Source organism: Prionailurus bengalensis, chromosome A1 (assembly GCF_016509475.1).
Source record: "Prionailurus bengalensis isolate Pbe53 chromosome A1, Fcat_Pben_1.1_paternal_pri, whole genome shotgun sequence".
In the NCBI taxonomy this organism is placed as follows: domain Eukaryota; kingdom Metazoa; phylum Chordata; class Mammalia; order Carnivora; family Felidae; genus Prionailurus; species Prionailurus bengalensis.
Window position 1 is genome coordinate 21,503,357 of NC_057343.1, and position 26,321 is coordinate 21,529,677.

The 26,321-nt window shown below is 38.3% G+C and overlaps 2 protein-coding genes across 3 annotated transcripts; both read right to left on the reverse strand.

Annotated features, from left to right (window-relative positions):
* Positions 1 to 1,556: 1,556 nt before the first annotated feature.
* Positions 1,557 to 6,637, reverse strand: KCNRG (potassium channel regulator). Its single transcript, XM_043578320.1, has 2 exons — positions 5,991 to 6,637; positions 1,557 to 1,797 (listed from the first exon to the last, which is right to left on the reverse strand). The coding sequence occupies exons 1-2, from the start codon at positions 6,569 to 6,571 to the stop codon at positions 1,557 to 1,559; spliced, it is 822 nt and encodes a 273-aa protein (XP_043434255.1). The 5' UTR covers positions 6,572 to 6,637.
* Positions 6,638 to 8,599: 1,962 nt separating this feature from the next.
* On the reverse strand, positions 8,600 to 22,099 carry TRIM13 (tripartite motif containing 13). Of its 2 annotated transcripts, none has more exons than XM_043578293.1 (3): positions 21,986 to 22,099; positions 21,257 to 21,373; positions 8,600 to 10,201 (listed from the first exon to the last, which is right to left on the reverse strand). In XM_043578293.1, exon 3 carries the CDS (start codon positions 10,193 to 10,195, stop codon positions 8,972 to 8,974), a length of 1,224 nt encoding a protein of 407 aa, XP_043434228.1. In that variant the 5' UTR covers positions 10,196 to 10,201; positions 21,257 to 21,373; positions 21,986 to 22,099; the 3' UTR covers positions 8,600 to 8,971. The 2 variants fall into 2 exon arrangements, with proteins under 2 accessions (XP_043434228.1, XP_043434239.1); XM_043578304.1 differs by having other exon boundaries at positions 21,257 to 21,370; positions 21,986 to 22,094.
* Between the last annotated feature and the right edge of the window lie 4,222 nt (positions 22,100 to 26,321).

A 26,321-nucleotide genomic window follows, 5' to 3' on the forward strand; every position in this document is an offset into this window, starting at 1 on the left:
CTGTTCATGCTCTGTCTCTCTCTGTCTCAAAAATAAATAAACGTTAAAAAAAATTTTTTTTTTTAAAAAAAGAAAATTCCATGCATGTATAAGAAAATGAGTATGTTTCCACAATTGGATATATGTGTGTGTGTGTGTGTGTGTGTGTGTATATATATATATATATATATATATATAGTGGAAGTATTTTCCCACTTTATATGTTGTTCTACACCTTGCTTTTTTTCCACTTAGAAATATTTGACATTCTTTCCCTAGTTTATAAACTCTTGCCCCATCCTTAAGGACTACATAGTATTTCACTGTATGAACCATAATTTACCCATCCCCTGTTGATCAGCTTTGAGTTTATTTCTCATCTTTTGCTGTTACAATGATGTCCTTTCTCCCTTGAATGTGAGCTGAGAATAAGGATTTTTGTCTTACTCATTTTTTAATCTTAATAACTTAGTATGGTGTCTAACAAATGTTTAATATATGTTTTTGAATGAATTAATTGTACTTTTTAAAATGATACTTAACTGCTTCCAGGCAGGTTTTAACCCTACTGTGTGCTTGATACTCTTTGATTTAACGTTTCCTCTTCTAGATGTTTATCCTAGTGTGCAAAATGACACATATAAATGAGGAATTCCTACAAAAGGAATCACCAAACCAAAGTATATGTGTATTTTAAATGTTAGTAGAGGTTTTCAGAAGCTTTTCACCAAATGTAGGTGTTAATTAATAACAAAGTTATTATTCCTCTCACCATATGTTTGTCAGTGCTTTACACATAGTAGTGTTAAAATTGTTGAGTGATTGAGCTCACATTCAAGTGGAAAAAAAATTGGTTTTTATGATGGCCTATAAGTCTATACAGAGGAAAAGACTGATTAATATGCCTGGGAAAGGAGGGAAACAAGGCCACAGAGAAGAGGTACATTTGAAAGTGGGCCACCAATCATCTTCTCCTGCCTCCTCCCTCCCTTCTTCCTCCTCCTCCTCCTCCTCCTCTTCCTCCTCCTCCTCCTCCTCCTTCTTCTTCTTCTTCTTCTTCTTCTTCTTCTTCACCATCACCATCACCATCACCAACAGTGACTTGGTGCCTACCAGGTACCAGATGTGTTGAATACGTTATTTCCTTTTATTTTCACATATCCTACAAGGGAGATATATTATCCCCATGTGATAAAGAAGTTGAGGCACAGACAACTTAAATAACTTGCCCAAGTTGTATAGCTAGTAATTGATTGAGTTGGGATTAGAAATCAAGCATTCTGATTCCAGAACACACTCTTGAAAGCTGTGTAAGTGTTCATGAAGAAAAGAAAGGGAAAGATACATTGAAGGTAGAAGAAACATGTGCCAAAGGACCAAGTGCATGTTGTTACTTAGAGAACAAGCAGTTAGTATGGCCTAAACACGATTGAGGTATGGTTGCCAGAGAAGGCATGCTAGGAGACAAGGCCACAAGTTAAGCTGAGTACATATTTGACTAACATATATGCCATAAATACAGAATTTCCAAACAAGAAAATGGCAATTCTCTTCACTCTAAAAGAGAATAGAGAATCTCACTTTTTTTTCTGAGATTGCTCTGATATGATGGTAGTCTCTGGTTTCAGTGTTTTGTTCATGGTGAAAGCTTCAGGCCTTTTTATCCTTTCAAAGCTATAGCATTCAGTTTTGTCTTCAGAAGATAATGTTCTAGCACTGACTAGATGGAAGCCTTCCATTAATAAAGTGTCGATTAGTAAGCCGAGGACGTTAGTTCCATTGGCCAATTTTCGATTATCAGGTTTTATAGAAACATACCTAGGACACACAACAAATATTTGGTTATAAAGGATCCTTTTAATAACTAGCAAAACTAAACACATAAATTTGGCTTATAATCTCAGACAAAGGCATCATACCATTTTGATCAGAATTTTTTTTGCGATTTCATTTATAAATCCAAATCAATAGCTTTTTGTCAGGGTACTGAAAATAGAGACTTTCCTGTGATCCCCACAGTCATTTTAATTCTACATTTAGGAATATAACCAACATTGATGGATTTTCATTGAGAAATTATTTTCTCAATTTGATCAAAAAAATTAGCTTAATTTTTTATATATGTAATTTATTTCCAGTTTTTTTCAAATTACTAAATATTGTTTTAATCGGCTTAACTAAATTCATTGATTCAATCATTAAAAAAAAATTTTTTTTAGAGAAGCCCGGGTGACTCGGTTAAGTGTCTGTGACTTCAGCTCTGGTCATGATCTCAGTTGTGAGTTTGGGCCCCACGTCGGGCTTTGTGCTGACAGCTCAGAGCCTGCAACCTGCTTCAGATTCTGTGTCTCTTCTCTTTCTCTCTACATCTTCCCCGCTCACATTCTGTCTCTCTCAAACATTAAAAAAATTTTTTTTTAATTTTTTTTTATTTTAGAGATTGAGGGGGCAGTGAGAGAGGGAGAGAGAGAGTCTTAAGCAGTCTCCATGTTCAGCACAGAGGCCGCCATGAAGCTTGATCCCGCAATCCTGGGATCATGACCCTAGCCAAAAACAAAAGTCAGATGCTCAAGTGACTAAGCCACCCAGGTGCCCCTAATTCAATCATTTTAATGAACATTTTATGCATTTACAGCTTTCCTCCTAAATCTAATTCTACCCATTATTAGCACTGATATTACAAATGTTTTCTTTTGTGACTTATTTCTGTCAAAAGTATTTTCTGAGGTACAACTTTGCATATAAAAAATGTCAATATTTAATCATCAATTTTTACTCAATAACTATCCATTATTAAAGAGCAAAGCACAGGATCAAAAGGCTATATACAATCTGGAATCAAAATGACAAAACTCTATTTCCTGGGATACTTGATAGAACCAATACACATAGTTCAAGAAAAATATACCTGAATTTTTCAGACTTGCTATAAATTGGCTTTAATAATGTCAACATAACATGCCCACATAGATACAGCTATATTACTCCTTTATCTACTATCAAGGATATTTTTATGTCTTTGAGTCTTCTCACCATTTGTTTATGAGATGTGAAGAAAAGCCTAACTTAAATTACTTCCACACATTAGTGGAAGTTTCTCTGTCATTTTATAGCATAAAAAGAGCCTTTAGGACATCCTTAGCCTCCTTTAATTATGATTAAAATTGAGTGGTTACTGTAGCTCACATTTAGAAATCAATTCTAGGCAAAGAAAATAATAAAATGTAAGATTTATAAAAGCACAAAATACAGATCAGAAAATGTTTATTATGTTTGATACACCAGATTTTTAACATTGGGAAATCATTCCATCTACTCCAAAGACCCAGATTTTGATTATGTAGCCTAGAAACATTTGTCAAAGAGAAGAAAAGTTACAGCACATCTCAAAAAATTAAGACACAAATAGTATATAGTAAGTGATAACAAACACTTGGAAGAAATCACTGAGCCACAGTACTTGATTCCCTACGAGGTCAAATTAAGAAATGAAAGATTATAAAGCGGAAGAAAAGGATAGAAGAACCCACTGAGAAATAGAAAATCAAAACTTATTTTAAAAACTTAAAAGGCAGCTATATTTTCCCATTTGATCCAGTTTAGAAAGGAAAGGTCAGATAGAATAAAGGCTACCAAAGAGACTTGAGAATCCTGTGACCATAACTTGAGCTTAATAATGTGGTATCATATGAATGGCCTTCTGCAAGACGCAAGCCAAGTATTTCTCATACTATGAACTTGAGAGATAATAACTGAGCAATCTGCTAGGTTAATAAGATCGCAGAGTAGTAAATCATAGTAGTGGAACATCCTAAACAGCCCCATGGTACAGCAGACTCTTAGGAGCCGTCCAGGCTTACTCCTCCACTTTCCACCTTCAAAAAACATCTGAATGAACAGCTCAGAACAGGAAGTGAACAAGAAATAAAAATGATTGCTAGCCAGGCAGTTATATACCTAAGGTGGGCCTTTCAGGGCCAGAGTTTTCATCCAATCCCCTGAAATCCCAATAATGCCCCCTTACTAGGTTACCCATCCCTACTTTGAAACTGGCATGACAGAAAAAAAATCACAAACACTTACTGGGTGGAAAAAAATTCTGAACTTCAGGCAACTGAACAAAAATACTGTTTGGTGATGAAAATTTTAATTATTAAAATAGCTTCTGGTTTTGGAATTCTCTATTTGGGAAGTTTAAATATAATGCCATTCTTATATTAAGATGAAAAATTTTTGTACCTTTTCTGAACACAAACAACAAAGGTAAAGTCACTTGGCACTGTACATACAAGAATATTCCAACTTTAGTTTTTAATCTTGTTTTAATTTTAAAATGCATAGGTTTTAAAGTGTTCAGTTTCCTTTGCATATTTCTTCTTAAAATTACACCATTTTACCTTGGGCTTCTAACATTTTTTTAATTTATTTTTTTATTTTTAAAAAAATTTTTTTAAGGTTTATTTATCCTTGAGAGAGAGACAGAGTGCAAGCAGGGGAGAGGCAGAGAGAGAAGGAGACACAGAATCCCGAGAAGGCTCCAGGCACCAAGCTGTCAGCACAGAGCCCGATGTAGGGCTTGAACTCACAAACCGTGAGATCATGACTTGAGCCGAAGTCAGACGCTCAACCAGCTGAGCCACCCAGGCGCCCGTTTTTTTTAAAAAAGGATCCTCAAAGATCTTAATCACTGGGGTGCCTGGGTGGCTCGGTTGAGCGTCCGACTTTGGCTCAAGTCATAATCTCACGGTTTGTGAGTTCGAAACAAATAAAACAAATAAACATTAAACAAATAAACATTAAAAAAGATTTTTTTTTAAGTTGTTAATTATTAGATCAAATTTAGAAAACAAAAAGCTGGTAGTTTTCCCTTCTATCCATGTTGGTGCTCCACCAGCGAAAAGAGAGTTGGACACAGAGACACCTTAAAATGCTTCGAGCTAAAGATAGGGTCTTATGCTCTCCTCATAATCAGCCTATTAATCTAATTGGCCCTCTTTTCCCAAAACGACATTTCAGTCTTTCTAGGAGGGCAGGAAATTATTAAGTGTAAAAAGTTAAGAGTTGTCGTATTGCCCAGTGTTCTCCAGTTAGTAAGTAGGACCATGGGGTGTACTGTGGGAGAGGCAAACATTGATAGTTCCCAATGGCTACTGCTGAAGAAAATATCCCAAATTATGTCTACCTTTTCTCCCCACAAAAAAAAAAAAAAAAAAGCTTAAATAGTTATCAGTAAAGAACATATACAGACTACTTTTTTCCCTCCTGAAAATTAAAGCCAGCTTTCACAGTTAGTAAAATAATGGTGGGACAGCATTAAGACATTTTTAAGGAGAAAAAAAATGTGTCCCTGACAGCAGAGTGGAAATCAGCCTTAGTGCCCAGCCAAGAACAACAAGGAGAGAAAGTGAATAATTGACTCAGAAGCAACTATCCTTAACATACTGACAGCCTATCCCAATATTTTGAGTTGTCTAAGAGTGCCAAAGATGTAATAGGATACCAAATTTGCTCTGGGATATATCTGCCTTAATGGTGTTTAAAAATAAAGTGGGGTGGAGGAAAATCAGTAGTCAGATCATAAGGACTGAAAGAACAAATATACATAGACTGTAAGGAAATCAGGAGAAACTGAAACTTTACCATATGCCAGCCACTAAAAGAATCTCTTGGGGGAAAAAAGGCCTTCTCGGTCCTAAGCCAAATTAATGATCATTAGCAATGGAACATAATGTATAAAATTATTTCCTCTTAGAACTTAAATGACCATAGTCCCAGTTTTCCCTGGACAGTCTTGGTTTATTCCTTTTGTCCCACATTGTAACAATGCCTCCTTTCACTCTGAAAAGTAGCCCAGTTTGGACAATTATCTGATCACTCTACCCAACTCTACCAGTTACCCCAAAACATTTGAGTAATCATTTTTTCTAAGAAAAGTTTCAGGCGTGAGAAACTTTCAGTTTGAGGGGGAAAGGAACTAGTATAGAAGAGAGATGCTTCAAAATACAAAATACCTGACTCCAGTTTGGTTATCAGTAGTGCTGTCAGAGCCACACTGGAAAACCAGGTCGTGGTAAGAAGGTCTTTGTGGAGGCAGTGGAAGTAAAGTCATCTGAGGAGGGAAAGAGTTACTACTCCAGGTCATTGCTGAAGGTTGCTCTATAAACACTGTAATCCTCCCAGTTAGCATCTCAATTGTTTTGCTGCAAGAGCCAAATACCCTGAAAAAAGCTTGAGTGTTTCGGCTTAGGAAATGCACCTCCAAAAAAGCAGGTCTTGGCTGTAGCAAGTGTTCTTGGTTTAAGAGATCAATCAGAGGATCCAGTTCATAGAAAAGAGCCTCTCTCTGAAGCCTGTGATAGTCTGAAAAGTCAGTGGGTAATAAAAGCTGGTGAGTTCTCAAAAAATCTAAGATGAAACTAAATAAAACGCCATCTCTGTCCACAAAAATCTGGCCACCAACCATCTTGAATTCTTGGTCTCTGCCATCTATCATTCTTGTCAACCGAGAGGCAGGAAACTGCTTTATGGTAGAAAATCTTGTTGTGAATATCTTCCCTCCCACATTCAAAGTGACTAGTTCCTGACTACTCATTCTTTTCTTGCTTCAAACTAGAGGCTACAAACCATCAGCCACAGACTTAGAAACTTGTAAATCAACTTCTAACCATGTGTTGCTAGTTATATATGATCAAGAAATGGAGGGGAGGGGAAAATAACAAAACAGAGACCTAGATTCCCAGGTAACTACTGTAAAGCAAATATTGTATCCATAGCTGTGTTTGCAAATTTGAGTTGCTTGGGAACTTGCAGTATACAAAATGAAAAAGCAGCAGTTGAGGTACTGAATTGTTTAAGAAAAACTGTCTTGGGGAGCGTGGTTGGCTCAGTTAAGTGTCCAACTTTGGCTCAGGTCACAATCTCACAGTTCATGAGTTCAAACCCCACATCGGGCTCTGTGCTCACAGCTTGGAGCCTGGAGCCTGCTTCGGATTCTGTGTCTCCTTCTCTCTCTGCCCCTCCCCCCAACTTGCACTCTGTCTCTGTCTCTCAAAAATAAACATTAAATGGGGCGCCTGGGTGGCGCAGTCGGTTAACCGTCCGACTTCAGCCAGGTCACGATCTCGCGGTCCGTGAGTTCGAGCCCTGCGTCAGTCTCTGGGCTGATGGCTCAGAGCCTGGAGACTGTTTCCGATTCTGTGTCTCCCTCTCTCTCTCTGCCCCTCCCCCATTCATGCTCTGTCTCTCTCTGTCCCAAAAATAAATAAACGTTGGAAAAAAAAAATAAAAAAACATTAAAAAAAATTTTTTAAACTGCCAATATTTCCAAGGTTAGATGTCAAATGGATCCTGTTCCTGTATTGCATAAGAAATTCTCCATGAAAACCTGTTGTAAATCTCTATTTAAACACACACACACACACACACATACATACATATACACATACATATATACACTGGGAGCAGGAAAGCAACCCCTGCTGGGTTCCCCAGACCACTTGTCTATGATGAGTCCTCATAGCAGAGGTAAGATTTACAGTGAAACATTTTTATAATTTATGAACCCTTTAGCAATTTTGGCTAAATCATGAATTGTCAGTTATGGTTGAGGCAGCCATTACCTCAACCAGCAGCTTAATTTGACTCTTTTTCTCATAGCTGGATTCTTCTGTACTTTCAAGTTAGTTGGCCTTTTTTTTTTTTTCTTGTCCCCACTTGTGTTACCTTCTCTCAACCAAATTAAAAGACAGGGTAGGGGTGCCTCGGTGGCTCAGTCAGTTAAGCATCCAACTCTTTATTTCGGTTCAGGTCATGATCTCATGGTTCATAGGATGGAACCTCATGTTGGGCTGACAACACAGAGCCTGCTTGGGATTCCCTCTCCCCCTCTCTCTCTACCCCTCCCCTGCATGCACACTCTTTCTCTCTCAAAATAAATAAACTTAAAAAAATAAAAGGGTAAAGACACTCTGCTTTCCAAAGAATGTTGTTTCATGACAGAAATAAGGTAGACACAAGAGCAGTTCTAAGATGAGTTCTAAGATGAGCAGTTCTTGTCTTCATCTGAATTGTAAGCAAGAGGAGAAAATTAAGTATTTCTATTCTGTGGGAGATAGGGCATCTTTATCTCATGTAAGCAGATAGGGCAAAATTAGTGTTTAGCTGATTACTTTGCACTTTATAATAGCTGACAGACTCCTCCATCTATTGGCAAATTAATCTTACTACTCTTCAAAAAGATACTAAGCAAGTGGATTGGTTTAGTTGTCCTGTTGCCATGATACTTGGGAACAACAACAGCAACACTTGGCTGCCAGTAAAAAGGCTTTCCCATTTCCTGTTCTTGCCATGTGTTAGACTTTTTTTTGTACCTACCACAGCCACCTAACACTTCTGTAGTTTATCACCAAAGGAATTTACAAAACCTAAGGAGAACAAGGCAAGCTGAAATCATCACCCTCCTAAAAACGTAAACTGATCCCAAGAAAATGCCACCTTTTGTTTACCTGAGATTTACATTTTAGCAAAAAACTAAAATTTAGAAATCCAAATCTAGAAAGATTTGGAAATCCAATCCACTCATATCTTTTCCTTTTTTAAAAGAATGTTCAGTCTCAAAGAGTTGCTTTACACGAGTAGTCTTTATTACATGCTTAAATGAACAATCACTGTTATACTACCTCATTAATACAACATTAGACCATGCGCTTTCACCTCCCCTTTTTCCACAGCATCAACACAACTGATATTGGAGGTAGGAGGTGTATTTCGAAAGCACTCTTTAAAAAGGAAGGAGGGTTCAGGACTGTACTATTAAATTTCACATTTACCTTTATGCTAACTCATTTGAACAACATATATAGGACATTATTTTTGAAAGGAATACTTTGGGCAGGGAAATACTTCATTGAAATCTTGACCAAATCTGAACTACCACTCAGCTCTTTAACAAATTTCTAACAAAAGACAGAGAACTAAATAGTTGCAACAGATTTTATAATAGTTTATATTTGCACACAAATTCTGCCACATTGTTCAGCACCACCAAAGTAAAATTCTTAAATCTTTCACTGAAAATGAAAAATCCATCTGTCACCTGTTCCCAATAAAACACTGATTGTTCTACAAAATCAGCTGATTTAGCCAGATAGGAATTGAAGTTGGAGAGGCAGTCTTTCCAAGTTGTGAATTCATCAAATAAAGACCCTTCTAGGAATATGGTGGGACCAAAGAAAATGAGAAGGCTGAGCAGAATGACTACCACAAATAACTGAGAAAAGCTCCAGGGAATCTTACTAACGAACGTGCCAGCATCTTGAGGCAAAGAAAGTTTATCCACATCTACTAGTTTTATGTCTTCCCACTGACTGGTATCAAAGTTCTTCATTAAAGGGCTTGTGGGCAAATTCGAGGGAGGTAAAGGAGTTTCCTTGATTACTTTTATTTTCTCCCTGAACTCCTGCATCTGTTGCAGAAATATGATGGGTTCTGACACGTCTTTGAAAGCCTCAGCAATGTTAAAGGCCATTCGTTGTTCCTGCAAGATGGTGTTGAGTTTGTTGATCTCTGGGTCATAGGCTTGCATAACTGCCAGTTTCATGGTCTCAAAGTCAGACAGGATTTCATTCTTCTTTTGATCTAATGTATGTTGTAACTTCTCAAAAAACTCCTTCACTTTATCTGAATCTTTAGTCAGTAACTGTAGAGATTTCCTTTTGCTAGTTTCCAAGGTATCCAAGCGAGAAAGAGCATCTCCCCGACGCCAGGTCTCAAAGCTCTGGAAGAGGGACTCAAAGGCATCTCTTTCCTGAGCATAGGCATCTTCAATAGAACAGAAGACATGCTTGGTGTGGTCACCACGAGTAGCACAGATCCCGCAAATCAGTTGCATATCAGTCAGGCAGAAAATGTTGAGGGGTTGCCCCAAGTGTCCTTTGCACACAGGCATTTTGGGAGAGATCTTGATCTTGTTATACTTTTCCACAATACCCTTCAGGGAGTAATTGACCTGCAGGCTACTGACTCCAGTAGCTGAAGTTTCCTTACGGCATGTAGGGCACTTGAATGGAGATGATCTCCACAACGAATTCCGCACGGTCCCCTCTAAGATCCCTTCTAAGCATTTTTTGCAAAAGTTATGCGAGCAAGGCAAAACTCGAGGATCATCAAACAGACTGCAACAAATTGGGCACGTGAGATCTTCTTCAAGCAGCTCCATCACATCCTACCATAAAGAAAGAAACATTTTACTCCAGTAATCCCCTCCATTCAGACTATCTACTAATCAGAAATTATCTTTACAGGCATTAAAAATGATCTCTCACTGAAATAACCAGGCAAACAAAGGAAATAAGTGAGAAATTTGGGAAGGGAATGCACACCAAAGCAGATTTAATCTGCTGGGACTAGAACACACTCCTTATTAGCAGGGCTCCCTGTACACAAGGCCTTTGTGTGGGCTTTCCAACAACAGTCTTTGGCTGAGATAGGGTTAGGTCTAGGACAACTGCAAGTTGAGCCAGCAGGACCCAACTGATTGTTTTAAAACAGAGAGCTGACTACTAGCTGTCAGAAACAAAGCTACTCAGTGTCTGAATAGAATGAGCTCTTTAGTCTGGGCCCACAATTATAAAATGGTATGCTATTCAAAAGAAAGAAGCACAGAAATACAAATTCAAGCATGCACTCTCGTGCAGGCTTTTATTAAAAACTAGCATATTTTTCTATTTCAAATGCAAGATTACAATTATTAAGATCCTAAGTAAAAACATAAGGCAAGCGTTGCAATTAATTCTTCAGAAAATTAAATGAGTTTTTTTTAAAACCACCTGAACCATCTAGAGCATCAATTCTCAAAATGTAGACAGAAATCTGATGTCCCTAAGACTCCTTCAAGTCATTCATGAAGGTCAATACTTTATTCACAATAATATTGAGAACATATTTGCTTTGGGCACCATGTTGACAAATGCACCGTAAAAGCAATGGTGAGGAGACACTGCTAAAGCCTCAGCAGGAATCAAACAAGGCAAAAGGTACAAGTTACTGAATCCTTCATTACCACACACCCACAGTCTAAGTGGGGGTAGCCAATTTCATTTAAGAATGTTCTTTATGAAGCAGCTACAATTATTCATTTTATTAAATCTTGATCCTTGTGTATGTGCTTCTTTAATATTTTGGGTGACAAAATAGGAAGTAAAGAATTTCTGCTGCATCCAACAGATACTGTCTGGAGAAAAAGCAGTTAGTTACATGATTGAGTCACAATCTGAACCAGCTGCTTTTTTTGTGGAACACCATTTTTACTTGAAAGAATGAATGGCAAACTGGCTATTTAGACTTAGGTAAAAGCAGACATTTTCTTGAAAATGAACAAAATAAGCCCTTCAAGAAAAATAAATGATAGTATTTCTTGCCAATGATAAAAATTAAGTTTTTGAGTGAACATTAGAATTTTGGAAAACATTTTTGCCACTTAAGAGCTTGACAGCTTCCCATTAATTACTTTGTAATGAAATGGTGATTTTAATGAATGTTGGCTTTTATCTTTTTTAGTGGGGAGATTACTGTATAATGAAATATGTTATTTGGAGATCTGCATAATACAATAAACTAATCTGTTCAAGTGACTAATGCATGTTATAAATCGTGCTTGGATAAAAGATCAAAAGACCAATACGTTGAAAAATATGATTTCAGATTCCATATTGCAACATTTAAGAAACTACCAGTTGTTGAGCTTTAGCAAAGTATCAAAGAAGATCCGTAATTATCAGAAAAGGCTATTAAAATATTCTTCCCTTCACCAACTACGTATCTGTGCAAGGTCAGATTATGATCTTTGTATATTTCAAAAAAAAAAAAAAAGAAAAAACCCATAACTTATTCTAACAGGTGTAATGAAGGGACAGATAAAAGACTTTATTTGTAATCTATTAAACAGCAATTCATTCAAGGGATCTATAAATATGTAGGGGCGCCCGGATGGCTCAGTCGGTTGAGCATCCGACTTCAGCTCAGGTCATGATCTCACGGTTCCTGGGTTCAAGCCCCGCCTCGGGCTCTGTGCTGACAGCTCAGAGCCCAGAGCCTGTTTCAGATTCTGCGTCTCCCTCTCTCTCTGCCCCTCCCCAGCTCATGTTCTCTCTCTTTCAAAAATAAATAAACACTAAAAACAATTTTTTTAATTAAAAATATCTATAAATATGTAAAGCAATGCCAATTTTCTCACAACTTATTTAGAAAATGTTATTTTTCACAAATTATGTTAACATATAACAGGTTTATGATTGTTATTTTAAATGAGTATCTTAAAATTTTTGTTTTAATTTCCAATACGATAAATGGCTATATAAAGTACATATGTAAACAAAAGCTCCTGGGATCCTCAGTTTTTAAGACTGTAAAGTGGGGTCCTGAAAATAAAAAATTTCGAGATCCCTGGTCTAGAGAATACCATTTCTCAGTTCAAGTTTTATTATTTTAAAATGGACATCTTAAAACTTCTATCCCTAAAGTTTTAAAACCAAATACAGTGCTAAATATGTCCTCGTTCAGCTTACTGAGGAACACATATATATGTCACATTACCACCAAACTAATAAACAGAATAGGGCCTAATAATAATCCTTATAATAAATAATTAAATAATTTTTAACAGTAATTTTAAGAGTCACAATCAGAGGGACGCCTGGGTGATTCAGTCGGTTAAGCATCTGACTCATGGTTTTGGTGTGGTTCTGTAGTTCAAGCCCCGCATCAGGCTCCATGCTGACCATGAAGAGCCTACTTGGGATTCTCTCTCTGTCTCTCTCTCTCTGCCCCTCTCGTGAGCTCTCACACTCTCTCTCAAAACAAATAAACTTAAAAAAAAGGGGGGGGCGGGGAGCCTTGGTGGCTCAGGAGGTTGAGCATCAGACTTCACCTCAGGTCATGATCTCACAGCTTGTGGGTTCGAGCCCTGTGTTGGGCTCTGTGCTGACAGCTCGGGGCCTGGAGCCTGCTTGGGATTCTGTGTCTCCCTATGTCTCTGCCCCTCCCCCACTTGTTCTCTCTCTCTCTCTCTCTCTCTCTCTCTCTCAAAAGTAAATAAACATTAAAAAAAGTTTAATATAAAAAAAGTCACAATTGGTGCTATAATATAGAAGATAAATAATATTTTTTTAATATTTTGGGGGCAAGGAGAGCACAGATAGAGGGAGCCAGAGGATCTGAAGCAGGCTCTGCACTGACAGGCTGACAGCAGTGAGCCAGGTATGGGGCTTGAACTCATGAACCGTGAGATCAAGACCTGAGCTGAAGTTGGGACCCTCAACCAACTGAGCCAACCCAGGTGCCCTGAAGATAAAGAATATTTAAAAGATAAGCTGAGTTTGCAAGTCTAATAATTTATAGTTTTATATTAAGTTGTGAGAGATATATGTATTATAGATTATAATACAATTTTATGTGGAATTAAAGCAAAGGTTATTTCTGTCAAATTTAATGTCATATGGCAAAAATATGTGATGAGCTGATTTTTCTGAACAATCTTTTGTGACATGAGAAGTCATAAAACCTTTGAAAAGTATGGGGAAGAGAACAGCTACAGAGACTGGGGTTGGTGTGAAGTAACTAAAAATTCTGACTCTAGAACAGAGAAGGAAAACTTTTGATGGTCCTCCTACCTTAGTCCTGCTATTTTATCATCTGCACTGCTCTTTGTCATATTTCAGCTAAAAATTCTATGCTAAAACTAGATTTTGGAGAAGGCAGTAGAAACAGGAAAGCGGGGGGTCGGGGGGGCAGCATTCAATAAAGTAAACCTAATTTACTCATTCTTGGAGGTTAATATTTCCAGAGAATCCTATCCAAGTATATGAAATAAATAAGAAGAAAAACAATATCAACTATTTGGGATGCAGAGGAAAAAGGGCACCCAAAGCAAAGAGAAACTTTGAGGAAAATGGAGAAAGGCAATCCAGTATCATCAAAGATAAACAGGAAAATGTCACACGCAGGAAAATTTAGTAATAAACAGTCATCCCAAAGCCATAATCACATTATAGCTCTGAAAACGAACCAGGGGAAAAAACTATTTGAAAAGTTTCTTTTTAAAAATATGCATCAGGGGCGCCTGGGTGGCGCAGTCGGTTAAGCGTCCGACTTCAGCCAGGTCACGATCTCGCGGTCCGGGAGTTCGAGCCCCGCGTCGGGCTCTGGGCTGATGGCTCAGAGCCTGGAGCCTGTTTCCGATTCTGTGTCTCCCTCTCTCTCTGCCCCTCCCCCGTTCATGCTCTGTCTCTCTCTGTCCCAAAAATAAATAAACGTTGAAAAAAAAAAAAATTTAAAAATATGCATCAAAATTATGGTGGATCCTGTTGTTCCATTTTTAGTGATGCAGCTTATAAATTTTGGTTTATGATTTAATGATTCTTATTTCTGTTCATAAAAGCTCAACATTTTCATTTCTTTTAACTTTATACTCAGAACTTCCCCTACTACCAAATTAATGGAACCACTTCCACAGCTGACTTTTAGGGAAAACTGAGACAGCCTAATCCAAGAAACCATGGCAAGTCTGTTGCCTCAAAAGTTTTAAAGGAAGATGAGTAAGGTTTTTAGTTTAAGTGAAGGAACTTCTAGCTCCTTTTCTTAAAGTGTGGCTAACACAGAAAAATCAGAAGAAATCAATAAAACTTACTCCTTTGCAGGAAAATACATATCCCCTTGTTTCTATGGCTAATTTTTTTTTTACCAATATATAGATGTCAAAAACCTGTATGTGAACAAAATTTTTGCTCTCCAGTCATAAAATTTCAACTTAACCACTGTCAAATTCAGCGTAGAACAGCAAACACATATCCAAGATTCATTTTTGCCTTCAAATGTGTTCTGAATACCAAGAAAGTCTTAAATTTTGAAGCACAAAAATCTTTTTTCCCCAACAATTAAAAATTTCCCAAGTTTTATATCAACAAAGCAAGTAGCCAAATCTGTACCTAGTTGTCTACCACCTCTCATCTTCAACCTCATTTTCCTGCCATATTTGTTTTTGTTTTGTTTTAGGGTTTTTTCCTTTGGAGAGAGAGCACATGCATTCCAGGGAGGCGGGTGGGGGGGGGGGGGAGAGAGAGAGAGAGAGAGAGAGAGAGAGAGAGAGAGAGAGAGACAGAATCTTGAGCAGGCTCCACACACAGCATGGAGCCTTATATAGGGCTCAATCTCACGACCCTGAGACCATGACCTAAACCAGTATCAACAGTCAGACACTTAACTAACTTAGCCACTCAGGAGCCTCTGTATTTTTTTAAACACTTTTCATTTATATACAATAAAATTCACTCTTTCTGGTATACAATTCTGAGTTTTGACAAATAGTCATAGTTGTGTACCACCACCACAGATATATTTTTAAGCAAATATTCATGATATCTGCACTCAGTGTAGACTATGAAAACTGCTTTATCCTACCTTGAGTGGATATATAGCAACAAGTCTGTACAAATGAAAACTGAAAAATGACAACCAGAATATTAAAAATGGAAAAGCCAATACTTAAAAGGAAAGTAGTCATAAAACAGAAACAAAACCTAATATGTGTGTATTAGACTTCTCCCTCCTAGAAATACTTTATTTTTAAATGATCAACTCAAAATGAGTAGTGCCTAGGTGGCTCAGTCAGTTAAGCATCCAACTCTTGATTTCGACTCAGGTTATGATTTCACAGTTGGTGAGATCGAGCCCCTCGTCAGGCTCTGAACTGACAGCATGGAGCCTGCTTGGGACTCTCTCTCTCCCTCTCCCTCTCCCTGTGCATCTCCCCAACTCATGCTGTCACATTCTCTTGCTTGTTCTCAAAAAAATAACAATAAATGATAACTCAAAATGATAATGCAAAAGGTGCTCATTTATTCATTCTTAAACTAGTTAATTTTAATAAACTATTCAAAGAAACTTTCCTATTAAACATTTAATCGATAGGAATATAAAGTTGTTCAAGATACTACTCACAATCTCTTTCCAAATCCCATTAGAAAACAAAAAGAAAAATTAATACTTTGTATCTTAAGGTTAAATCAAATTTCCATCCTGTTTTGAGGCATCTTTGAATTCAGGAATTCCAAAGTAAATACCTAATAAGTAACTAAACAGCAAATATTGAAACTCACTTCACAGACAAAGCTAAATTATGCAAACCTCTACTAAACTGAGAGCCATCAATCTTAGCTGGAACAGTGCTTGGAATAAAAAGGATCACCTTTTTTTTTTTTTAATTACTTCTTCTCAGCATATTAGTTAATCTTATTTTCAAGTAGTATACTATATTCAATGTTAGTATGAGATCTAATAATGCTTTCTTGAAACTTAGGGTCTAGTTACTGAATCTAGTTAGAGGATGGAAGAATATTTATTGTAGTATTTTTTAAATCTTCTGTGTATTTGAAATTTTTCACAATAAAAAGTTAGGGGAAAAACTAAAAAGGGGACCAATTATAAGAAAACCATATTGAACTTAAAAAGCAAAACTTCAGAAGCATTAGCTAAGGTATGATAAGCTTTACAAGAGCTTGATCTGCTTTAGTACTGTTTTATCTTTTATAAAATAAAAAATGTATTATTGAGAATCTCTGTGATCCAGGCCTGTGAGGAGGCTGACGTAAGTCTGGGTCTCAATCTATGGCCTTTGACAAACCACTTACATATATTGCAGTTTCTCTCTCGCTGTACAACTGTTTTGAAAGGTATCTAATAACATATGAAAATTATTTTCAAAGTATTTAAGTACTCTATGTCAATGCCTTATTATATTTTATTCTGGCTTTTAGAGACTGCTCCGTAACTTATATGATCAAAACAGTTTAAGAAAAAAACAAGATTTCTGATATCTGAAAAAAGGAATATTAAAAATATTAAAAATATGTTACATATAGTGTCTAAAATAGCTTGTCTAATTGTTAGGTGGCTCCAAGTTTCCTATGTCTCCATATAAGACAGTAAGAAACTTACCTTTTCTGCCATTATTCTAGAATTAGTAGTTAAAATTTCCCCCAAGACATTTCTAATAGGATTCCTGATAAGTAGGGCAAAATGAAGCTAGAACAAAAGGTCCATCAGCTTGGAAGAACCACCTACTCAGCAATTTCACAGTTTTTGGACTATGGTAACATTCCCAGAAACTTAAAAACCAAATCATTACCCTTACTAGTCCAGACCACTCAGAAAAACTGGGTGTTTTCCTTTCCTTCATTCTCTCCTCCATACCACTGTTTCATCTTGACTCTTTCCTTTGTTTATTCTTTTAACTCATATGCCCCACCTTTCAAGGTGTACACTCTTTTGATTTCCTCCTATTCTTATCCCCCACCTGCCTCTTCTCCTTATTTTTCTTTCCCTTTTATCTTTTCCCTGTGTCACTTGATAATCACCCCAGCCATTATTCCATAATCCTGTAAATCCACAGCATTATATCAATAGGGTTTTAGGATACCAGCTAGATCAAATATCCCTATCCTACTTCTGTATAACTATCCAGAAATCTGTGGGGGTGGGGGGACACCTGGCTGGCTCGGTCAGTATACCATGAGACTCTTGATCTCAGGGTCATGCGTTTGAGCCCCACGCTAGGCATAGAGATTACTTTAAAAAAATTATTTTTAATTTAACAGTAACAACAACAAAACCCAGAAATCTGTGTGGACTCCGAATGGTATTGAAGCCTAATCTCTCTCACCCAGATGAAATCAATTTGAATGAGTGTATGAATTTGAGGGAAACATACATATAGACTAAATTATTCACCTATTGTGGTACCAACCAAATTCAGATATTTATCTTTACCTGTTAAGTGTTCCAATTAAGTTAAGTTGGAACTAATGACTTCCAGAAAGGTTTGATGAACCAGAAATGTCTGGTTTCTTTTCTCCCAAATAAATATAAGTGGGTTTAAATGAAGATGGAAAACTTTTACCCATAAAACAACTTGTCTTCTTTTACAACCATAAATTTGGCAATCGTTATTGGTTGGTATCTATTAATAAATTTCCATCATCTAAATCTGTATTTGAGGTTAATGCCAGCTTCCAGAAAGTAGTGTCAAAGTCTAGCATTCAATAAGTGGCTAGCTGGATTTAGCTAGGTAAGTGAGGTTACTTAGGTCGTATATAATACTGTACCAAGTGAAAACAGGCATTTTGTAAATAACTGATAAGCACTACCTATCAACTAATAACTTATTTGGAAATGTAATTAGTGCCATTGGAAATGTAATTAGTACAAACAAGGTTCCTTTTGCTAGGTTAGAAGTAGGTACACACACATCTTATTCTAAGGTAAACCTGATCTACAGAATATATCAAGTGGAACACCAATTATGCTAAACTGTAAGCAGTTTTTAGTTTGGCTATGTTACGGTATACACTATGTTGGCACTCCTCACTCATATTCAATACCACAAATATGCAGGGGGAAAAAAAGAAAAAAGAAAGAGCTCCTCTGGGAGTTATAATGAGGAGCCAGGCTGTTGCCAAGTACGATATACTTGTGGCACTTATGCCACAGGAAAGACAAGAATTTAAACTATCAGCAAAAATTTTCAATTCAACTTTTCTTTAGTAATACACCTAAATCTATAATGCAAATGAATTTTTTTTTAAAGTTCATGTTACAAGAATTTACTTTTATAGAAAGCTTAACTGCAATATAACTATTCGGTATGTCAAAGGATGCCTGTATTTGGTTAACTGTTACAAAAAGGAGACACAGCACCCTATTCTTTTAGTACCATTCTAGTATCCAGAGTTCCAGGCCAAGGTAATGAAGATGGCAGTGTCTTCCATGAATAACAAAAATGAATAATCCAATGTCCTAATGATATTTAAAAAGGTGAAATATAAGCCAAAGTCAATTCTTGCCCTAAATTCAGAAATACAGCACATTTACAAAGATACTGTTACTCTAAAAGGTATGATAAATGCCTTATAAAAAGAACATAGAGGGGCACCTGGTGGTTCAGTCATTTGAGCGTCTGACTCTTGATTTGGGCTCAGGTCATGATCTCACAGTTGATGAGACTGAGCCCTATATTGGGCTCTGCACTGATAGCACACAGCCTGCTTGGGTTCTCTCTCTCCCTCTCTGTCCCTCCCTGGCTCACTCGCTCTCTCAAAATAAATAAGCATTTAAAAAAAAAACCAAAAACATAGAAAGTTGACACCATACTAAAGTTGGAAAGGTTATCCAAGCAGTTAGCTTTTATGTTTTTGTTAATATAAAAGTAATTTGTGGGTATAGAAAATTCAGAAAATACAAGGAAGAAATCACCCATAATTACATTAGCAAGGAATAATCACTTATTGTTATATTTCTTCCAATCATGTGTGTGCGCGCACACATGTATTTTAACACAACTCGTAACATCATACAATTTTATATCTACTTTTTTTTACTTTTTTATCACATGTATTTCCCTTATTTTTATATATTCTAAAATGTTATAGTGCATCTTACAGATATGCTAATACTGGCTATATGTCTTTTTGGTAATAGAACATTTAAATGAACATCTTGTAGAAGAGTCTTAGTCCACGGTTCTAATTATTTCCTTAGTTCCTGTAAGTGTACTGTTAGGTGGGTCAAAAAGTAGAAACACTTTTAAGGACCTTTGAAACACTGACAGGTTTCCCGCTAGAAGGGGTGTACCACTTTATGAACTCTAACCAATGATGTATGAGTGCCCCACTTCTCCATGTGGTCCCTGGCCTTACAAGAGAACTGTACTTTTATAGTTTAGTAAAACAAAACAAAACAAAAAAAAAAAAAAACCAATAAGGCATACATTTTGATCATACCTACCCAAATTTAAAATATAAAATAATTTAAGGCAGTTAATATTAGTATGCATTTAGGATTACCAGTATGTATAAGGAATATATGGTAATAAAAGTTATGGGGTAGGAATAAAATAGAAGTACAAACATCTTAGACATCATCTAGAAAACACCTAACTGTATAATTGAAAAAACTGAGCACCCCCCCGCCAAAATGGAGCTTTCTCAATCATACACAGCAAGCTAGGCACAGGACCCAAATTTCCCAATTCTTAGACTTCAGCTCTATCTAGAAAGTGGGTCAAGAATTCAGTATTCTCATTCATAAAATGGATTAAGTTTAATCATGGCTCTCTAAATCCCTTCTAAAGTTTTATGATTTTTACACATTAGGCTGTAACAGGCTGTCTGGTAGAACAGAGCACTGAACCTGTCTCTGGATACCTGGGTTCAAGCAGGAGTGTCTAAGTCATGGTTTTGGAAAGATTAGGTAGCGTGTGCCAGTTTTGTATATTGCTAAACTATATACATGTAAGGTGGTTTAATTAATCTGTGTACAAATACTGTGAAAAATGTAAATACACATTTAAAGTATTATGTTAAAGTATGAGTATATTAACCAGGAAAGGTCCTGAAAGAGAGCTGGACTCTCTTGAACTCTAATTTCATGAAAAGGTAAAGCAAGTATTACACAGGATAGCAGGTATAAAGCACTTTCATGGAAATGGGCATATCTGAACAAAAGCTGTGGTACAAGTAGGACCAGGTAACCAACCAGTCATAAATACACAGAATGAAAAGAACAGCCTAGTGTTATGGAAGGACTTACCAGGGAGATTTAGTATCTCAGCTAGTGTAGAACAGATGGTATTAGTAAGGAAAGGAGAGCCTGAAAAAATGTATCTTCTCATTGTATAAGGTGGAAGTAAACCAGTTAATCAACAGCTCCAGTTAATCAAGTTCTACCAGAAGGAGTGGCTATGAAAATGAAATTCTGCTTTTAAAATACCTATTGTATAAAAGTCTCTAGAGTCAGAAAACTCAAACATTGTCTGTACAAGCCCTAGCAAAAAGGCATGGGAGAAGGGCCGGAGTGGGGGGGGGGGGGGGGGGGGGGGGGGGGGGGGGGGGGGGGGGGGGGGGGGGGGGGGGGGGGGGGGGGGGGGGGGGGGGGGGGGGGGGGGGGGAGAGACCATAAAAAAAAAGATGCTACTAAGACCTCTCTTTTTCCTTTACAATATAACTCTTTAGCTTGTAATACATTTCAAATAATTGTTACATAAACATTTTCCAAATATAGAATCTATTTTTCTGAGTTTTGACAAAATATGAAAACAGAACACTCGTGAGGATGGGAACACATTCTACACATAGTTCAATTTTGCAAGGTTCTGGGCCTAAAAAAAAAAAAAAAAGAAAGAAAACTGAGTGCTTTGTTTCTTAATGTAGGGAGAAGTATTGTAGTTTACCTCTGTCCCCTGCGAGCGAGCAGGTGCAGGTGTATTCGTCAGGGTTACTATTTTTCAGGACAAAGCTATCAGGGTTTTTTTTCCCCTCACGTTGTGATGGGCAATCAAACGAAGCTACTGCAAAGAAAGAACAAAGAGAGTATTATGCATTTATTTGCAGAGGATCCTTAGCCTTGATCCTCAGTGTTTTCATCCTCCCCCCCCTCCCCCCCCCCAATTAAGCCTGCGCGCTAGGACCTGGTGAAAAAGCCAGGAGCATGGCTTTTTTTTTTTTTTTTTTTTTTTTTTTTTTGATATCTTTGTGCCTTTACTAAGGAGCTTCCCGGTTAGGGCGCCCTCCCCAGGCGCCAGGCACTTCCTCAGTTTCAGTGCCAGAGAGTGGTTGCCGGGCTCCGATTTCTGGTTCATGGTCGCCTTTTCTTTCCTAGGCGATACCGAGGCACTGGCACTGAAGCCGGGCATAATCTGTAGCGGAGCAGGGTTTCTGGAGCACAGACACGCTGCCTGGGCCCCGCGGATGCCCACCGCACGCCTCTCCACCCCACTCCCGTTTGTTCCAGTGCCGCGCTGGTTTTCGCTGTGCAGCTGGGGCTGGAGCTCAAACTGAGCTCTCTGGAGCCCCCCACCCACGCAGGTCGCTGTCCTGCCAGGGCAAATCCTCACCCTTGCAGCAGGCCCAAGGACCACCCCCCTTCCTAGAGAGTGACCGGGTGGGTACTTATCTCGGACCTCGGGGGCCGCGGGCAGGCGCCTGTCCTCCAGCCGCGGGGACCTCGCGTTACCGGCTGGGCACGGCGGCAAAATGGACTCGCAGCGCCAACGGGCCCGCCCCCTGCCCTCCTCTTCCAGCACCTCGATCCGCCTCCCGGGCCTCGGCGTTGCCTTTGTTCCGTCTCCCGGGTCTCGCCTTTCCCCGGGGCGGGGGGTGGGGAGTGGGTGAGGTGAGGCGGGAGTCCTTCCGGTGTCGACAACCAGCAGCAATAACTGCCACCGTCCGCGGTGCACCTAGGGGCGGGGAGGGTCCGGGACTGCTCGCTTCTCTCCCTTCCAGAGTGGCTGCGCGCGCCACGGAGCACCCTGCCAGAGCGGGCCGAGCCCGCGCGCGCTGGGAAGCAGACGGCGACAGCTAAGACGCGTAGGCTGGGCCTATGGAGCTCTGGCGACCGGAGGTGGAGCCACCCTGGAAGAAAGCTGGCGCGCAACAAGATGGTTGGGTTTGGATTGTTGTACTTTTTTTTTTGTTCGTTGCATTTTTAGGAACAAAAAAAAAAGCCCAACCCTTCACACCACTTCATCTGCATCTCTCAAGACCAGAAGCCCAGCCACAGTGGCTTGGGGGACGGAGACAACTGTCTGCATTGCACCCCACAACTCGGGTTGGGTGGGATGGTCACTCTTGTTGGGACCAACGCCAGGGCTCTAGCCATGGGCTCCAACCAGAGCACAACCAAAATAAGGTTAATTACCGTCCTCCCCAACCTTGCACCTGTTTTTTCGCAGGCTTTAGGCTGAATACTAGCGACCCAATTCTACGTAAGATTTTCTTTTAGGAAAAACACTGTTTTCCTTTGGAGAGAAGGAAAAACTTAAAATTGGCTTTAACTTAAACGCTGCTAATGGCTATTCAGATGCTAACCTGACTCACCATTCTGTATAAGGACTTTGTCTAATACCAAACACATTAAGCACTTCAATGATCTGTTTGGTTCCAAGAAGAATACAAAGGTGGAGGAATGGCTTCTCCAAAATTTACAGTCTTAGGGGAAGTGCAACAAAAAAATCACAGGATATGTCCGGAGTTGAGTTCGCCCCCAGTAGGGAAGTCTGGTCTTTGGAAGTAGAATTTCAGGGAAAGGTATTATAGACCTGCTATAAATAGTACTTGGGCTCCTTGACTAATCATGCTTAGCTCAAACTCCATAAAAAGCTCCTCCCCGCTCCCTTCGGAGATGTCGAGTTCCTTGCCAATGCCCTGTCCCTGAAACCCAATTTTGCCCTTGCAGAACAGTTCCTATATTTATGCCATATACTCTTCATAAAAACACCGTGGGATGAAAAAGAAAAAAAATATTTATTTATTTATTTATTTATTTATTTATTTATTTATTTTTATTTCATTTTTTTAAAGAAAAACGGGTGCCTGGGTGGCTCAGTCGGTTAAGTGTCCAACTTCATCTCAGGTCATGATCTCACAGTTCATGAGTTCAAGCCCCACATCAGGCTCTGTGCTGACAGCTCGGAGCCTGGAGCCTGCTTCAGATTCTCTCTCTCTGCTCCTCTCCGACTTGTGCTCTTACTCTCTCTCAAAAATAAACATCAAAAAAAAAAAAAAAAAAGCACCGTGAGATAGACATTATGATTCTCATCCTGTAGTTGAAGAAATGGATGAAGTGATTTCTCAAGATAAAAATCAAGAGGCAGAGCCAAGATTCTCAAGTTAGAGTCCAGCCAGGTATAGGTTCTTTCTATAGCATCATAACTGTCAATGCCATTGAAAACTGCACCCCGGTCTCCTACTAAATTAGTGTTGTTTTTTAAAACACACACACAAAATCTGATTTATAAAAGCATCTTAAATACCCTAATGTTAAAATGAAACAAGAGTGAAAGGTTATTGACTCATAAGTCACAAATTACCCTTCATGCAATTATATACATATTTATATAGTTAGATCTGTTTGGTGGTAAATACTAATTAATAAACCTCTGCCCAACTAAATGGAAAATATTGGTTAAATCAGCACAGAAGTCTTAAGACTGTTACATTGCTGAGAGAACATTATGTATTAAACTCTGAAGTGTAGAAAAATAGGGAAGGAAAAATAGCCTCTCTCCTCCCACGGTACTAATAAAACAGCACTGGGAATCCCCACATATAGTGTGACTAGAATAAGAGCGAAACCGCCAGACTGAAATGAACATACACAGCTACATCCTTCCCAGAAGATCACAATGTAACTAGATCCTGTTAGAGATAACACTGAGGGATTGTCAAAATTCTTGTCACACTGGAATTTCCTTCTATTGACTGTTCTTCACATAAGTAAACTAACAGCTGAAGACTGGAATTCATATGTCAGCACAACAATAAGACTATAGAGTCTTATTTAAATTTGTCTTTTGTGATATATTATTACAGGTAGAATTTTTTTTAAGATTTTGTTTTTAAGTAATCTCTATGCCCAATGTGGGGCTCAAACTCACACCCCAAGGTCAAGAGTCTCAGGCTCTACCAACTGAACCAGCCAGGCGCCCCTACAGGGAGAATTTCTAATATGAAATATATGTATGTATTCTTATTGTTGTATTGATTTTATTCTATTGATTTTGTTTTGAGCCTTGACAAAGGTAAAAACTGCCAGGTGTCCTTCCATCTACCAAGACATGTGATCAGACGTTCCATAACAAAGGGGACATATAAATAAAACAAAGGGGACACATAAAAAGGGGGCAATATAAATTGCCAGTGTGGGGAGCATCTAATAACTAAGACTGAAGCAACTCTGTGCAGGAGAGGACTGCCAGATAATACAATAATAATAATATAATAATTTTATTATTATTCTGTTCTTCTCAATAGCTGCCAAGTTCATGAGTGCAAGCCCCAGTAGTCCTGAAAGAGAATTCCTGGCAATACAAGGCACTGACATTGCAAGGTGTAGTGAAAAGAGCAGAGGCTTTGGAATCAATTCTGCATCCAAATTCTCACTCTACCACTTACTAGCTGTTCAAGTTACTTAGCAGCTCTAAGTAACCTCAGTTTTCTCTTCTGTAAAACAGGAATCATGATTCACTCATTTATGAAAATTAGGTGACATATAAAGCAGTCAACATTGCGTCTGATATATAGGAGGTGCATAGTAAATGGTCCCTACTGCTATTGGGCAAAAGAGAACCATACTGGTTTTGGATTACGGTTTTCTTGGATTTGTAGATTTGACGCCCAAACACAACAGTCTTAAGCAGAGCTAAGCTGCCTATGTAGTAGAGGAAGCTAGGACTGTACGTTTTGCTTTTCTACACCCAGCCCAGGGTGGCCTTTTAAAAAACATAATAGCCTTCTACTTCTATACCTCCTTCTCTGTGCTTAGGGTAAGTAGAGAAAAAAGGAAGAAACATCACACTCAGTGAAAGGAAAACTCTGCAGTTATTTTAAAGCTCTATAATTTCAGAAAAATTGAACATCTAAAACATTCCATTAAAAGGGAAAAAATCTACCTGTAAATATACATTTATCACAAAAGACAGAAACTTACCTAAGACTTGGTGAAATTAAAAGTCCCTGGTTTGAAGAAAGTTCCAGATTCCATATGTTTCATTTGCACAGAGAAGTTCATGCATTAAATGGAGCCAATAGTAAGATCAGCTGGCTTTTGAAGAGAATGAGAGACACTGCAGCAACAATAAACTTGGCCTTTAGCTGGGCTGTTTCTGTAGTTGGAAAGAAAAATTGTAAGAATAAAGTAAACTGTCAGAGGTAATTAAGGTGATACTAGCATGTGCTTAGAATTAAATACTCAGGATTGTGCTAGGCACCAAAGGCACTAATCAAGAAATCTCCCATGTGGTTGAAGAGACAAGTCTTAAAAACAGGAACTAGTTTAGTAACAGTACATGGCCCAGTTAAAAGCCAACATGAGTGTTAAAGACAAGAAAGGAGGAAGGCATCAGAAGCATCAGGGAAAATTCCCAAGGGAGGTGGGAGTCAAATGGAATAATTAAAGATCAGAGGATTTGGGGCACCTGGCTGGCTCAGTCAGTAGAGCATGTAACTCTTCATCTCAGGTTTGTGAGTTCAAGCCCAACGTTGGGTGTGGAGCCTACTTGAAAAAATGAAAATAATAGATAAAGATCATAGGACTTGAAGATGAGAAAGAGGAGCATTGGAGGTGAGGAGCACAAGCTCAGGGTCAGAATGAACTTTGCTGGTACTGAGTCAGTGAAGAGCATGGCCTGGTTTGAAAATAAAGTTTGAGGCGAAAGCATGGAATGTTGTGAAGGTCAGAATAAAGAGTTGAACTTCATTCTGTAGGAAATGGGAATTCACTGAATAATGATTTACGTG